Genomic DNA, 17,068 nt, shown 5'->3' with positions numbered 1-17,068 from the left:
TCTCACAGAGAGTGGTGGTTATCTGCCTCAGAGGGCGGTGGAGGCAGGTTCTCTGGATGCTTTCAAGAAAGAGGTAGATAGGGCTCTTAAAAACAGCAGTGTCAGGGGATATGGGGAGAAGGCAGGAATGGGGTACTGATTGGGGATGATCAGCCGTGATCACATTGAATGGTGGTGCTGGCTCGAAGGGCCGAATTGCCTACTCCTGCACCTATTGTCTATTGTCAAGCAGCATTCCTGGAGAATATGGATTTGGGTCGGGATCTTTCCTGAAATAGATCATAAAGATCCTCGCTCACTGCTCTATGATTTTTGGGAAGGATCCAAACCCAAAATGTCGCATGCCCGATGTTCTCCAGGGATGCTGTCTGACCAGCTGAGTTACTCCAGCACTTTGTGTCACTTATTATAGAGATTTGATTGCCAAAGGGCTGGAGTAACAGAAGATAACTAAAAAGGCAATACATGGAGAAAAGATGAGGTACGCAGGTAAGCTAGCCAAGAATATAAAGGAGGATAGTAAAAGCTTATTTAGGTATGTGAAGAGGAACAAAATTAGTTAAGACCAAAGTTGGACCCTTGAAGACTGAAAAAGGTGAATTTATTATGGGGAACAAGGAAATGGCAGACGAGTTAAGAGTATTTTGGATCCGTCTTCACTAAAGATGACACAAACAATTTCCCTGATGTACAGAGTGGCCAGAGGATCTAGGGTGACGGAGGAACTGAAGGAAATTCACATTAGACAGGAAATGGTGTTGGGTAGACTGATGGGACTGAATGCAGATAAATCCCCAGGGCCTTCTGAAGAAGGGTTTCGGCGCAAAACATTGCCTATTTCCTTCGCTCCATAGATGCTGCCTCACCCGCTGAGTTTCTCCAGCATTTTTGTCTACCTTGGTCAACACAGTGCTGGAGTAACTCAGCAGATCAGGCAGCATCTCTGCAGTGACATGCACAGGCGATGTTTTGGTTCGGGACCCTTCTTCAGATAATGAGAATGGATTTTATTTTAATTGATTTCCTTATTGTCGTATGTGCAAAGATGCAGCGAAACGATTGTTCAGTTATTTTTCTATAAATGAGTACATACTGTACATCGTCTACAAGAACAGCGCATGGTCGCCATGTTCCAGTTCCATTTTGCAACCTCAAAGCCTATGAAATGTCCAATCTAGGCCTGAGCAGATGTGCAATTCTAATTCTCACCTTAGGGTTAGACCTGAAATGTCACGGGTCAAGCAGCATCCCTGGAGAACATGGATTCGGGTCGAGACCCTTCCTGAATTAGATCGTGAGAGATCCTCTCTCACTGCTCTTTCTCTATGATTTATGAGAAGGGTCCCAACCCAAAATGTCACATGCTGATGCTCTCCAGAGAAGCTGCCTGACCTGCTGAGTTACTCCAGTATTTTGTGTTCAAAAAAGAAAAAAGGGCTCCCTTGCCTAGAAATAGGTACTACACACAGACACTAAGCTCTGTTGAGGTAATTCTGGCACAGTTCTCAACAAAGGCAGAGCTGGAGATTATGATCAGCAAACTTTATAGAGTCCAAAGATTTTAAGTTACTAATAAATATTACCTCTAGCCAAAGTTCTGCTTGCAGAACACAATTTACCCCTTAAATGGCTTATTCATAATCCACCCATTTTGTTTTTCATTGCCATTGATGGATTTTTAACAGATAATGCCATGCTCAGATGGAACCTAAACCTTCATCAGTACAATCTGTACTCTTTGATAAAGAGAATAAGACTTCCTTGTAATTCTCTCTTGACTGATCTCGGTATCATTCTCTGGATCATTATGGAAGCACAGCCATTCTCGCAAAGATTTGGCACTAAACAAAGAGTGAGGTTATCCTTTGATACCAAAGTGAGGTTATCCGCTTTGGTATCAAAAACAGGACGGCAGACTACTATCTAAATGGCGTCAAGTTGGGAAAAGGGGAAGTACAATGTGATCTGGGGGGGTCCTTGTTCATCAGTCTATGAAAGCAAGCATGCAGGTACAGCAGGCAGTGAAGGAAGCGAATTTCCTGGCCTTTATAACAAGAGGAGTTGAGTATAGGAGCAAAGAGTTCCTTCTGCAGTTGTTTTGGGCCCTAGTGAGACCACACATGGAGTATTGTGTGCAGTTTTGGTCTCCAAATTTGAGGAAAGATATTCTTGCTATTGAGGGAGTGCAGCGTATGTTTACACGGTTAATTCCCGGGATGGCGGGACTGTCATAAGCTGAGAGAATGGAGCGGCTGGGCTAGTACACTCTGGAGTTTAGAAGGATGAGAGGGTATCTTATTGAAACATATAAGATTGTTAAGGGTTTGGACACGCTAGAGGCAGGAAACATGTTCCCGATGTTGGGGAGAACCAGGGGCCACAGTTTAAGATAAAGGAGTAAGCCATTTAGAACGGAGACGAGGAAACACTTTTTCTCACAGAGAGTTGTGAGTGTGGAATTCTCTGCCTCAGAAGGCGGTGGAGGCAGGTTCTCTGGATGCTTTCAAGACATAGCTAGATAGGGCTCTTAAAGATAGCAGAGTCAGGGGAAACGGGGAGATTGCAGGAACGGGGCACTGATTGTGGATGATCAGCCATGATCACATTGAATGACGGTGCTGGCTCGAAGGGCCGAATTGCCTACTCCTGCACCTATTGTCTATTGACTGCAAAGATTTCCAGGCTGGGATAACTAATTCTCTCAATGTTTTCTTGTTTTTCTCCGATAATGTTGGTCCATATTGCTGGAAAAGGAGTTAGGGTTGGGCCAAGCCTGGCACGTGATAGATGGATACAAATTATGTTGAGGGGGAGGGGGGGGGGGGGGGGGGGCGGAAACTTTAGACTTCAGCCGTCTCCATGCTTTATATCTTCGGAAGATTACAAATACCTTTTTTATATTCAGACAAAGTTTAAAAATTCAAAATATGTGTGCCCACACACACGAAAAGATGCATATACATACATATATATTCAATATGTACAAACATGTTTTGAATTTTTCAAAATTTGAATATGGGTCTTTGATGTATTCAAACTTTATTTCAAAGTGTGTGTGTGTGTGTGTGTGTACGTGTCTGTGTGTGTACGTGTGTGTGTGTGCGTGTCTGTACGTGTCTGTGTGTGTACGTGTCTCTGTGTGTGTGCGCACGTGTGTCTGTGTGTGTATGTGTATGTTGTCTGTGTGTTACGCGTCTGTGTGTGTGCGCACGTGTGTGTGTATGTGCTTGTGTGTGTGTGTACGTATCTGTGTCTGTGTGTGTGTGTGTGTGTACGTATCTGTGTCTGTGTGTGTGTGTACGTATCTGTGTCTGTGTGTGTGTGTGTGTACGTATCTGTGTCTGTGTGTGTGTGCGCGTGCACATACTTTGATTTATTCAAACTTTGTCTGAATATACAGTATACATACACGAGATATATAGTCTTAGTCCCTTTACACACGCAATACATCTATACACACACACAGACATACGTGTGCACACGTGATACACACACATATATAATATATATATGTGTGTGTGTGCAAAGGGACTAAGCCTGAGCACGCACGTGCACTCTCACACAAAATCTCCATTAGTGGAATTAATTGGAGTGTTTATGGATGTATTGCAAGTTCCAATAAAGTTTGTTATCTCTTTACATCTTGGGCTTTCCCCTCTTCAGATTCTCACCTTCACGATGACAAGTCTGCTGTTGCAAACAAGTCAGTAACTAGGTGACACTAATTCTAAACAGTGGACTCCCTCACAACTGTTGGCACAGTACAGTAGAGATCACGTTTCAACCTGTAATCTGACACGTTTATTTTTGAAGAGGAAAAAAAAGTATATTTCTTCCTTAACATAAGTACAGGTGTTGGTCAGGAAGGTTTCCGGGTGACTGATGGGAGTGGGCGCGGTTAAAAGTGGGTCAGGTTTCAAACTGGATGTCGAGGTTTCAGAAGAAAGAGATGAGAATAATTGGATGATGAGAGGGAGGTGATGCTTCAGTTGCGAGGGGGGGGGGGGGGGGGGGGGGGGGGGAAATAGAGTTGACTGCATGAAGGGACAGGAATTCTCAATTCACAACAACCTGCATTCACATAGCACCTACTTTAGGTTTCACTGGCATTTTAACCAACGAGCATTCTGCAGCAAAGGTGACTTTAGATCATGTGCCTCCGCACCCCAGGTTAAAGAGATATTTCTCAAGTCAGGTCAAATGACTGCTAATTACTAGGTAGAACCCAAAACAAAACAAAATAACAGGATACTCCCGTAAACATTGCAGTATCCAGGGAATTAGGCCAATTGCAATTCTAAACCTTACCCAGTCCCTAAATGCACAACCCCGAAACATAACAACAGACCTGCTGAGTGGACAATAGGTCTGATGGTGAAAAGCTCACAAAAAAAAAGCCTTTAACAACCAGCTGAAAATATGCAAAAATATCTTCAGATTATGAAGCAACAGAGGCCATAAAAGCTGGGATTTTAAAGACTGTCTGATTGATGTTGCCAAAACAAAGCCACTAATTCCATTTTTGGAAGATAAACACAAAATGCTGGAGTGTAACTCAGCGAGACAGGCAGCATCTCTGGATAGAAGGAGTGGGTGTCGTTTCGGGTCGAGACCCTTCTTCACTCACTCTTCAGACTGAAGATGGGCCTCGACCCTAAATTTCACCCGTTCCTTCTATCCAGAGATGCGGCCTGCCTCGCAGAGTTACTCCAGAATGTTGTGTTTACCTTCGGTGTAAACCAGCATCTGCAGTTGCCTGCTACACGATTCCATTTTTGGTCGTGCTTGCGTGGATCGGTTACTATGCAGGAAGCAACCTTTGCCTCCGTCCCCACTAATCCCTCCCATGGCACGTTCTTCCATTGCACTGATCCAGCGGTCTGCAAGAGAACGACCAGGTGTTGCGGGGAACCCCGCGCGCCGGAGGAAGACGGGATCAGGCAGCAGATTTCCCAGCTTAGGCCGACGGCGGCCGGTTGCGTTTCCTCTTGCTCCTGCACGATTTGCAGATGCAGCACAGGATGCAGGGAGAGGCCAGGAGCAGCAGTGGGGATGTCACCAGTACAATCAGACCTATTCCAAAGAGGATTCCTACAACCTGCAAAAGGGGGCAAAAGGAACAGCCATTAATGCTTCAGTAGCCCACAGCATCAGTAGTTTACGATTTCTTCATATCACCTCGTCCCCAGCCAATAATGGGCCAATGTTGGCTCCACATTTCCTGAGTCATCGACGCATCGATCCAGTGATCTCTCTCTGACTCTTAGTCTGATGACGGGGTCTCGACCCGAAACGTCACCTATTCCTTTTCTCCAGAGATGTTTCCTGACCTGCTGAGTTACTCCAGAATTTTATGTCTATCTTCGGTGTAAACCAGCATCTGCAGTTCCTTCTTACACATCAATAGTTTAATTTAGAGATACAGTGCAGAAACAGGCCCTTCGACCCCGATCTCCTTCGCTCCATAGATGCTGCTGCACCCGCTGAGTTTCTCCAGCATTTTTGTCTACCTTCCATTTTCCAGCATCTGCAGTTTCTTCTTTAACCTACAAGCCTGCACATCTTTGGAGTGTGGGAAGAAACTGGAGCACCGGGAGAAAATCAGGCAGCAACTCTACCGCTGCGCCACTGTACTGCCCCAAAGTACTTAAGCTGTATCAACGTTCAGAATCTCGTGCTTTTTTCTGTACAATCACCAAAATCTCACTGGGAAACTCCAAAGAATTCAAAAATTCGTTATACAAAGCCTTACCCATGGCAGCTGATGTACGGGTCTGTTATATTTCCAATTAATTTTTGTTTGAAGGATTAAATATCCAGTAACATGCATCTATAAACATTGTTTAGCTCTCAACACAGACACTTTGATACATGCCGAACATTTAACATTTTCAGTATTGTTACGCATTATGCTATTTATGATTGCAATCATTTCACAAACAAACATTTCCCCAACCTCTCGCTTTCAAACTTACAGCTTGTCAAAAGCAAGCGGCCTCTCCAGAATAGGTCGTATTCAGAAATGGGGCAACAATTTATAGAGATAATTTCAGTTTGAAGAAAGGTCTCAACTCTAAATGTCACCCATTCCTTCACTCCAGAAAAGCAGCCTGTTACTCCAGCATTTTGTGTCTATCTTCAGTGTAAACCAGCACAAACCAACAACCCTTCCATTCACAACTCACACTGCCTCGGCAAGGCCACCAGCATAGCCAAGGACGAGTCTCACCCCTCTTCTCCCCTCTCCCATCAGGCAAGAGGTATGGAAGTCCAAAAACACACACCTCCAGATTCAGGGACAGTTTCTTCCCAGGTACATTCAGGCAACTGAGCCATTCTATCAACAACTAAAGGTCCTGAGCTACTATCTATCTCATTGGAGACCATAGGACTAACTTTAATCAGACTTTACTGGACTTTATCTTGCACTAAACGTTATTCCCTTTATCATGTATCTGTACACTGTGGATGGCTCGATTGTAAACATGAATTGTCTTTCCGCTGACTGGTTAGCCCACAACAAAAGCTTTTTACTGTACCTTGGTACACCTGACAATAAACTAAACTAAAACTAAACGAAACATGTAACCTGGCACAGAACTCTGTATAAACGAACTGTATCCAAATGACTGTATTGATTTCTAAGCCAACAAGCCTATATGCATATGATGCTCCCAATGTGACCTCCTTTATGTTGGCGAGGTCAAGCAGACAATCAATTTTGCTGAACACTAACGATCAGTCTGCCAAGGTCTATTGGAATTCTGGTTGCTAACCACTTTAACTCTTATTCCCATATCAACCACTGTGTCCTGGGCCTCCTTCTTTATGGGCCTGGCCCACTCACCAATTTTTTAGGCAACTGCCGGCGACTGTCATAGTCGTAGCACGTCGCCGAAAAAACTGGTGACAACCTACGACAGCACCTACGTTAAGCTACGCTCATTGGCGTCAAACCCACTGTGGCTGAAAAATTTTCAAGACGTTGAAAATTTAGCAGGGACCAGAAAGATGCTACGGCTTTTTGCACGACTGAGACTATTCCCGGCAACCACCGGCGAACATGTGGCGACAAACTAGAAGTTGCCTAAAAAAAAAATCGCCTAAGTAGGACAGGCCCATTACTAGAGTGGGACCACTCGCTAACTGGAGGAACAGTTCGCCTCATTCCACTGGGGCAGCTTACAACCCAGCATTTTGAATATTGATTTCTCTAACTTCAAGAAACACTTGCTTTTCCCCCTCTCCCTCATTTACTGTTTGCATACCTCGTTGTCACCTTCCCCTCAGCCAACAATGAACCATTGTGCATTTCCTTGATCATCGTCTGTTTGATCTGTCCTTTTTACACCTTGCCTGCTCTGTACACCCTTCCATATCTCTATTTTCCCTCTCTGATTCTCAGTCTGAAGGGTTGTGACACAAAATATCACACTTTCCCTCTCTCCAGAGATGCTGCCTGCCCCCCTGAGTTACTCCGGCATTTTGTTTCTATCTTCACTATGAACAGTGAATTATCCAATGTCAAGTAATACCCTCTAATCCCCATCACCTCTTTCTCCCGACCCCACCATACCCTGATGCACACATTTCCCCATCATCATCTCCCACCTCAATCACCCTACTCCTTTCCCCTCCAGTAAATCTTCCATCCCCTGGTGCCACATTTACTTTTAATCACCCTCTATTTCCCCTCCCCTATCCCCATCCAGGAGCAGGACCTCATATTTCGCTTGGGCAGTTTATATCCCAGCGGCATGAACATTGACTTCTCCAATTTCCAGTAGCCCTTATTGTCACCTCCCCTACTCAGCTCTCCCTCAGCCCTCTGGCTCCTCCTCTTCCTTTCTTTTTCCCGCCCCCCCCCCCCGCGCCTACATCAGTCTGAAGACGAGTTTCGGCCCAAAACGTTGCCTATTTCCTTCGCTCCATAGATGCTGCCGCACCCGCTGAGTTTCTCCAGCACTTTTGTCTACCATCCATATCCCTCCTTTGTTTAGAGATACAGCGCGGAAACGGGCCCTTTCGGCCCTCTGGGTCCGCGCTGACCAGCGATCTCCGCACAATAACACTATACTATACCCACTAGGGACAATTCGATTTACATTTACCAAGCCATTTACCTACATACCTGTACGGCTTTGGAGTGTGGGTTCTTAGTGATAACCCACGCAGGTCACGGGAAGAACGTACAAACTCCGTACAGACAGCACCCGTAGTCTGGATCGAACCCGGATCTCCGGCGCTACATTCGCCTTAAGGCAGCAACTCTACTGCTGCGCCACCGTGCCACACTTCGCATTTCACTCCTGCTCTTCTTTCCTTTTCCAAATCCTTTTGTCTTATTCTCACCTCCAGTCTTTGTCACTAACTTCACCCATATCCCAATCACCCTCCACATAATTTGTATTCTCCTCTCATTTGCCACGTTTGGTCCAACCCTAATTCCCTTTTCCAGCTTTCTCCCCCCTAATCTAATCAATCTGAAGAATCATTTTGCCACAATACATCTGCTGCCCATGCCTTCCATAGATGTTGCCTGACTTGCTGCGTTCTGCCAGCACTTTTTGTTGTAAGCATATACATCACATCATGTCGTACTTAGTTCCAATTTGCCTTTTAATCGACTCACCTGAGTTCTGTTCCAAATGACTGAAGCCCTGGAGTGGCCAAGTTTATTGCGGCATGGTCCTTTGTCATAATGCCTCAGGAAAATATCATTCTGAAAAGTACAGATTGTCCATAAATAAATAAATACATCATCTAGAGCCTTCGCATCCTACTGAGTGTCAATAATTTGCCAGTTTAGTTTGTAATAAATTAGCAGGGCGTGTGTAATTAGTCTGTTACATGCTTAAGGCCTTCATTTGCAGCAGTCTGCTGTTTATCAAGGTTAGACACAAGAAGCTGGAGTAACTCAGCGGTGCAGGCAGCATCTATGGAGAGAAAGAATGGGTGACGTTTCGGGTTGAGAGCCTTCTTTTATGAGGAAACAAAGAACTGCAGATGCTGGTGAATACACAATTCAGTCTCCAGTCTGAAGAATGGTCTCAACCCATAACGTCACCTATCCATGTTTTGCAGAGATGCTGCCTGACCTGCTGAGTTACTCCAGCTCTGTGTGTCCTTAATCTGAATGAAGCTTGAAGCATCATGGCATTGCTTCTAATGGAACTAAATAATTTCCATAGTTTGTTTAGTTTAATTTAGTTCTGAGATACAGCATGGAAACAGGCCCTTCAGCCCACGCCGACCCGTACGCTGTCCTACACACCAAGGGCAATTTACAGAAATCAATTAAACTACAAACATACACATCTTTGAAACGTAAAAGGAAACCAGAGCACACAGCGAAATACTGTGATGCCGCAGAATGTTCTCTATGTTCTGTCTCCAGAACAAGGGGTCACAGTTTAAGGATAAAGGGGAAATCTTTTAGGACCGAGATGAGAAAAACATTTTTCACACAGAGAGTGGCGAATCTGTGGAATTCTCTACCACAGAAGGTAGTCGAGGCCAGTTCATTGGCTATATTTAAGAGGGAGTTAGATGTGGCCCTTGTGGCTAAAGGGATCAGGGGGTTTGGAGAGAATGCAGGTACAGGATACCGAGTTGGATGATCAGCCATGATCATATTGAATAGCGGTGCAGGCTCGAAGGGCCGAATGGACAACTCCTGCACCTAATTTCTATGTTTCTATGTACACCTGTAGAAGTTCAATAAAAGGTCAATAGAGGTGACATGATGGAACCTCCTCACTCATCTATGTAGAGGCATTGATGAGCTTGCTTTGTTCTCGCATCAATGTACTGGGCCCAAGACAGATCTTCGGAGATGTGCTCATCCAGAAACTTGAAGTTGTTGACTGAAATTGTAATCATTGGGGGCTGCCTCACAGGGCCAGAGACCTAGGTTCGATCCCAACTACGGGTGCTGTCTGTATAGAGTTTGTACATTCTCCCTGTGACCGCGTGGGTTTTCTCCGGGTGCTCCGGTTTCCTACCACACTCCAAAGACGTACAGGTTTGTAGGTTAATTGGCGTCGGTAAAAAATAGTCCCTAGTGTGTAGGAGGATCGTGTTAGCGTACGAGGTGATCGCGAGTCAGCATGGACTAGGTGGGCCAAAGGTCTTGTTTCCGTGATGTTTCTCTAAAGTCTAAAGACTCTCTCGACCTCTGTCCTGACACTACAGACAGGTTCATGGACCCTCAGCTTCCCCTTCGCAAAATATCAATCAGCTCAGCCTTGCAAATAGAAGCAGAAACTTTCTAAAGGACACTAAGTACACCCCACAAAAAAATTATGGCAGGTTATGGACAAAAAAAATAAAGCAGGTCTACTTGGTTCATAAGTTATAAGCAAAATTAGGCCATTCGGCCCATCCAGTCTACTCTGCCATTCAATCATGGCTGGTCTATCCTTTCCCTCTCAACCCCGTTCTCCTGCCTTTTCCCCATAAGCCCTGACACCCGCACTAACCAAGAATCTATCGATTTCTGCCTTAAAAATATCCATTAATTTGGCCTTCACAGCTGTCTGTGCCAATGAATTTCTCAGATTCACCACCTTCTGACTAAAGAAATTCCTCCACACCTCCTTTCTAAAGGTAAGTCCTTTTATTCTCTGAGGCTATGGCCTCTGGTCCTAGACTCTCCCACTGGTGGAACCATCCTCTCCACATCCTTGGTTAATTCTCTCTCATTACAGTTTATAATGCCTCCACCTGCAATCTGGGTATCTGAATAGGCAACCATCAATGGCGGGATTTTGCCTACACACTCCTTACTCCACTAGATCAGTTGCGGCATGAGTGAGTCTTCAGTCAGAATTTTTGTCAAGGGAATGGTTCTTGAAGAGAACTTAAAAATTAAAAAAAAAAAACACAGGATTCATGCAAATCTTTGAACGGACTGCAGTTGTTTGTGAGAGATACTTACGTCCAAATCGTGAAGGCAGTACCAGCAAAAAGTGTGCTTGCAGTTTTTGCACATCATTTGGGCACAGCCTTGGTTTCGTTCGATGAAAATATGGCATACAGGACACTGTTTGATGGGAGCGTCTGTGTCTTGGTTATTAAGAACACTATGGGGAGAAGCAAAGTAAAATTGAACTTGCAATTTAGTTTAGATTATTGTAACGTGTACCGAGGTACAGTGAAAAGCTTTTGTTGCGTGCTAACCAGTCAGCGGAAAGACAATACATACAATCGATCCATTTAGTGTATAGATACATGATAAGGGAATAACATTTAGTGCAAGGTAAAGCCAGCAAAGTCTGATCAAGGATAGTCCGAGGATCACCAATGAGATAGATAGTAGTTCAGCACCTCTCTCTGGTTGTGGTTGAATGATTCAGTTGCCTGATAACGGCTGGTGAGAAACTGTCCGTGAATCTGAAGGTGTGCGTTTTCACACTCCAATACCTTTTGCCTGATGGGAGAGGGGAGAATAGGGAGTGGCCAGAGTGCGACTCATCCTTGATTATATTGCTGGCCTTGCCAGCGCGAGGTATAAACGGAATCAATGAAAGGGAGGTTGGTTTTTGTGATGGTCTGGGATACGTCCACAATTCTCTACAATTCCTTGCGGTCTTGGATGGAGCTGTTCCCAAACCAGGCTGTGATGCATCCTGATAAAATATTTTCTATGGTGCATCTGTAGAAGTTGGTGAGAGTTGTAGGGGACATGCCAAACCTCATAAACCTTCTAAGGAAGTAGAGGCGTTGGTGTGCTTTCTTGGTTGTTGCTTCAATATGGGTGGTACAGGTGAAGTTGTTGGTGATATTGACTCCTAGGAATTTCTACTTGCATCTCTACCTCGACCTTGTTAATGCAAACTGGTGTGTGTGCACCCCTTCGCTTCCTGAAGTCGATCACTATCACCTTTGTCTTGCTGACGTTGAGGAAAAAGGTTGCTGTCTTAATACCATGACACGAGGTCCTTCCTATACATCATCTCATCATTATTTGATATCGGGCCCACAATGGTGTTGTTATCTGCGAATTTGAAAATTGAATTCGATTTGTACGTGGCTGCTCAGTCGTGGGTGTACATGGAGTAAAGAAGGGGGCTGAGAACGCATCCTTGTGGAGCAGCAGTGTTGAAGATTATTGTAGAGGATGATTTGTCCCTCAGCCTCACTGATTGGGGTCTGTTGGTCAGGAAGTCGAAGATCCAGTTGCAGTGACGAGAGCGGACACCTAGTCCTGCGAGTCTGGTGATAAGCTTGGATGGTATAATGGTATTAAAGGCAGAGCTCTAGTCTATGAATAGGAGCCTGGCGTAGGTGTTTCTCCTATCCAGTTGTTCTAGTGATGTGTGCAGGGCTAGGGTGATTACATCATCCATGGACCTGTTGAGGCGGTAGGCGAACTCTTTGCAGAAAGACGCATCCATTTATTTCATAATCACCAGCTGTGAAGACCTTGTGCCAATGAAATATTCATAAATCTCCGATTTGATCTCATTCTTAAGTTTTCCAATGCACAAAATGTCAAAGCTATTGAAAAAGAGCCATCCCCATCCAAAGTAGACGAAAATGCTGGAGGAACTCAACGGGTGAGGCAACATCTATGGAGAGAAGGAAAAGGCGACATTTCGGGTCGAGATCCTTCTTCAAAACCGAGGGTCTGATTCTGATTCCTCCTTCCCCATCCAAAATCTGATGAACACTACAAGAAATTGCAGAGAATTGTGGACGCAGTCCAGACCATCACATAAACCATCATCCCTCCCATTGACTCCATTTATACCTCACGCTGCCTCAGCAAGGCCAGCAGCATAATCAACGATCAGTTGCACCCTGGACACTCCGTCTTTTCCCCTCTTCTCAAAGCTATAGAAAAGTAAAAAAAAAAGCATACCCCCAGATTCAGCTGTTATCAGGCAACTGAACATCCTACCACAACCCGCGAGCAGTAGTGAACTATTATCTGCGTCACCGGAGACCCTTAGGTTATCTTTGATCAGACTTTACTGGCTTTATCTTGCACTAAATGTTATTCATGTTATTCCCCTTATCATGCGGCTGTACACTATGAATAGGTCGATTGTAATCATGTATTGTCTTTCCTCTGACTGGTTAGTACAGGACAAAAGTTTTCCATTGTACCTCGGTATACGTGACAATAAACTAAACTGAAACTGAAACATTCCTAGTGTGTGTAGTGGCACAACAGTGAAATTGTTGCCTTACAGTGGCAGAGACCCCGGTTCGATCCTGACTACGGGTGCTGTCTGTACGGAGTTTGTATGTTCTCCCTGTGACCACGTGAATTTTCTTTGGCTGCTCCGGTTTTCTCCCACACTCCAAAGACATATAGGTTCATAGGTTAATAGGCCTCTGTAAATTGTCCCGAGTGTGTAGGATAATGCTCGTGTATGGGGAGATCGCTAGTCGGCACAGAATCGGTGTGCCAAAGGGCTCGTTTCCACATTGTATCTCTAAAGTCCAAGGAATTTGATGACCAGTTATGGGCTTCCTGCCACAGAAGGCTGTTGGCGGTCGAGTCAATGGATATTTTTAAGGTAGAGATTGATAGATTATTAGAAGAACAGAAAGAATGTTCAGTAGTTCTGATAGAAAATAGGTGCAGGAGGAGGCCATTCGGCCCTTCGAGCCAGCACCGCCATTCATTGTGATCATGGCTGATCATCCCCAATCAATAACCCATGCCTGCCTTCTCTCCATATCCCTTGATTCCACTAATCCCTAGAGCTCTATCTAACTCTCTCTTAAATCCATCCAGTGACTTGGCCTCCACTGCCCACTGTGGCAGGGAATTCCACAAATTCACAACTCTCTGAGTGAAAAGGTTTTTTCTCACCTCAGTCTTAAATGGTCTCCCCTTTATTCTAAGACTTGGCCCCCGGTTCTGGGCTCGCCCAACATTGGGAACATTTTCCTGCATCTAGCTTGTCCAGCCCTTTTATAATTTTATGTTTCTATAAAATTATCCTACTAAACTCCTGTGAATACAAGCTTTTCAATCTTTCCTCATATGACAGTCCAGCCATCCCAGGGATCAATCTTGTGAACCTACGCTGCACTGCCTCAATCACAAGGATGTCCTTCCATCAGTATCACTAAACAAAATGTGCTGATCGTTATTATATCATTCTCTGTGGTATCTGCAATAAAAATCGAGCCAGCACCACCATTCATTGTGATCATGGCTGATCACCCACAATCGGTAACCCGTGCCTGCCTTCTCTCCATACCCCTTAATTCCGTTAGCCCTTCGAGGTCTATCTAACTCTTTTAAATTCATCCAGTGTATTGGCCTCTACTGCCTTCTGTGGCAAAGAATTCCACAAATTCACAACTCATCTCAGTTTTAAATGACCTCCCCTTTATTCTTAGACTGTGGCCCCTGGTTCTGGACTCCCCCAACATTGCAAACATTTGTCCTGCATCTAGCTTGTCTAGTCTTTTTACAATTATATACGTTTCTATAAGATCCCCCTCATCCTTCTACCTGCTGTACATGTTTACTTTCAGTGACTGCTGTACAAGGACACCCAGGTCTCGTTGCACTTTCCTTTTTGATCTTGCTGCCAAAGTGGATAACCTCACATTTATCTACATTATACTGCATCTGCCATGCATCTGCCCACTCACTCAACCTGTCCAAGTCACCCTACAAACTCCTAGCATCCTCTTCGCAGTTCACACTGTTACCCAGCTTTGTGTCAACTGCAAATTTGCTAGTGTTATTTTTAATTCCTTCATCTAAATCATTAATATATTGTAAATAATTGCGGCCCCAGCACCGAGCCCTGCGACACTCCACTCGCCACTGCCTGCCATTCTGACAGGGACCCTTTTATTCCTACACTTTTGCTTCCTGTCTGCCAACCAATTCTCTATCCATGTCAATACCCTAACCCCAAGACCATGTGCTCAAATTAGTTTGATTAGTTTAGTTTACTTTAGAGATGCAGCGTGGAAACAGGCCCTTCAGCCCACCAAGTGCACCAAGTTGTTTCCTACACACTAGGGACAATTTACAGAAACCAATTAACCTACAAACTCACAAGTCTTGGGAATGTGGGAGGAAGTTGGAGCACCTGGAGAAAACCCACACCACCACAGGGAGAACGTACAAACCCCATACAGACAACACCCTTAGTCAGGATCGAATCAGGGTTTCTAGCGCAGTAAGGCAGCACCTCTACCGCTGTGCGTCAATATCTCCCATTTAATCGTGTAACATTGGATATTTCTTCCACTTAATATAGATTGTTGTAAAAATACATAAAGAATGTGGTATAATGCAGTGAGCCGTAAAATCAGTCATCCTAGTAATTAATTTAGTTCTCAATTCGTACCTTATTAAATCATTAATGGCTTGAAGCACTCGGGGATTTCACCTCAACAGAATGTACTGTATTGTTGCTGCAAGTTGTAACTTTAAGCAAGTTGAAACAAACTTCAAAAAGCAGCCTAACCTCAACAAGGTGCATTCACTCATTTCCCACAATAGAAACTGGATGCTTTAGGGGATTATGCAAGTATTACTATTTGCGGGTGCAAGGTGGTGACCACCCCAGGCCACTCTTTGTGTGCTAGTCAAATAAGTGGGTCTGCAATCATGCATTACAATCGCTTCACTCTTTTCAACCTATCTATACCATTTATCTATCTGTACACTGTGAATGGCTCGACTGTAATCATGTCTTGTTTTAGTTTTAGTTTAATTTTTAGAGATACAGCACGGAAATGGGCCCTTCGGCCCACCGGGTCCCCGCCGACCAGAGATCCCCCCCCGTACATCAACCCTATCCTACGCCCACTAGGGACAATTTTTTAAATTATTTTTTACATTTACCTAGCCAATTAATCTACAAATCTGTATGTCTTTGGAGTGTGGGAGGAAACCGAAGATCTCGGAAAAAACCCACGCAGTTCACAGGGAGATCGTAAAAACTCCGTACAGACAGCACCCATAGTCGGGATCGAACCCATGTCTCCTGCGCTGCATTTGCTGTAAGGTTGCAACTCTACCACTGCGCCACACTGACCGCCCATATTCTAGCTGGTTAGCATGCAACCAAAGTTTTTTACTGTACCACAGTAGACGTGACAATAAACTAAACTGAAAACTGAAATTAAAACAGAAAATGCTGGAAAACCAGACCTGAAATATAACTAATTTCTCTTTCCACGGACGTTGCCTGCCTTGCTAATGTTTCTAACATTTTCTGTTTCACATAGTCGACATCTGGAGGTTTTTTCTTTCTTTAAGTAGTAACATTAATAGCATAAATGGAAGCCATGCTTAAATAGCAAATGAAATAACTAAATGGTCAAAGGACAGGAGCCGAGACAATCTAATTCCTGGGTCAATTTTGTAGCTTTTGATAGTAACATATCTTTATATCTCATTATTATTCAATTACAGAAAGAAAGCAATCCCACTGTAGGCACATTGAAAAACCAGGGGAATTAAGAACGTCTATTATTTACACATTACTCCTCCAAGTTATTGCCATTGAGAAATGGGTCAAATCAGATTAAAATACCCTAATTAGATGAGTTAATGGAATAAATAAATCATGAATTTTTAGATCAAAATGTATTCCTTCTTCATCATGTACAGATATAGCAAATAAAAAGTCAACTGTTTAAATAGAAAAGTAGTAAATATAGAAGCAAAAAACCTAAAGTGAGGTAAATTGTATCATGCATAGACAGACGATAATGCAGTACAGCACAGGAACAGGCCCTTCGGCCAACAATGTCTGTGCCAACAATGATGTGAAGGTCAACTCTTATCTGCCTGCATATAATCTATAGCCCTCCATTCTCTACCTATCCACGTGCTTAACCAAAAGTCTCTTAAAAAGAAATACTACTTTCGTATGCCTCCACCTCTAGCCGAGCCAGTGCGTTCCAGTCACTCATCATCCTCTGTATCAAAACATCTCCTTTAAATGTTCCCTCTGTCACCTTAAAGCTATGTCAATAGACAATAGACAATAGGTGCAGGAGTAGGCCATTCGGTCCTTCGAGCCAGCACCGCCATTCAATGTGATCTTGGCTGATCATCCCCAAGTATCCCGTT

The 17,068-nt window shown here is 44.1% G+C and overlaps 1 protein-coding gene across 1 annotated transcript in view; it reads right to left on the bottom strand.

Annotated features, from left to right (window-relative positions):
- Positions 1-3,351: 3,351 nt before the first annotated feature.
- Positions 3,352-17,068, bottom strand: part of LOC129708769 (E3 ubiquitin-protein ligase RNF144B-like) — a 76,690-nt gene continuing 62,973 nt past the window's right edge. Inside the window, exons 6-8 of the mRNA XM_055654727.1 lie at positions 10,940-11,084; positions 8,633-8,722; positions 3,352-5,098 (exon numbers count right to left, since the gene is read on the bottom strand). Coding sequence (XP_055510702.1) covers positions 4,958-5,098; positions 8,633-8,722; positions 10,940-11,084 — 376 coding nt within the window. The 3' untranslated portion in view covers positions 3,352-4,957. The remainder of the gene's footprint in view (positions 5,099-8,632; positions 8,723-10,939; positions 11,085-17,068) is intronic.

Source organism: Leucoraja erinacea, chromosome 2, assembly GCF_028641065.1.
Source record: "Leucoraja erinacea ecotype New England chromosome 2, Leri_hhj_1, whole genome shotgun sequence".
NCBI lineage: Eukaryota > Metazoa > Chordata > Chondrichthyes > Rajiformes > Rajidae > Leucoraja > Leucoraja erinaceus.
The sequence above is the reverse complement of the archived record's forward strand: the minus strand, read 5'-3'. Positions and strand labels throughout refer to the sequence as shown.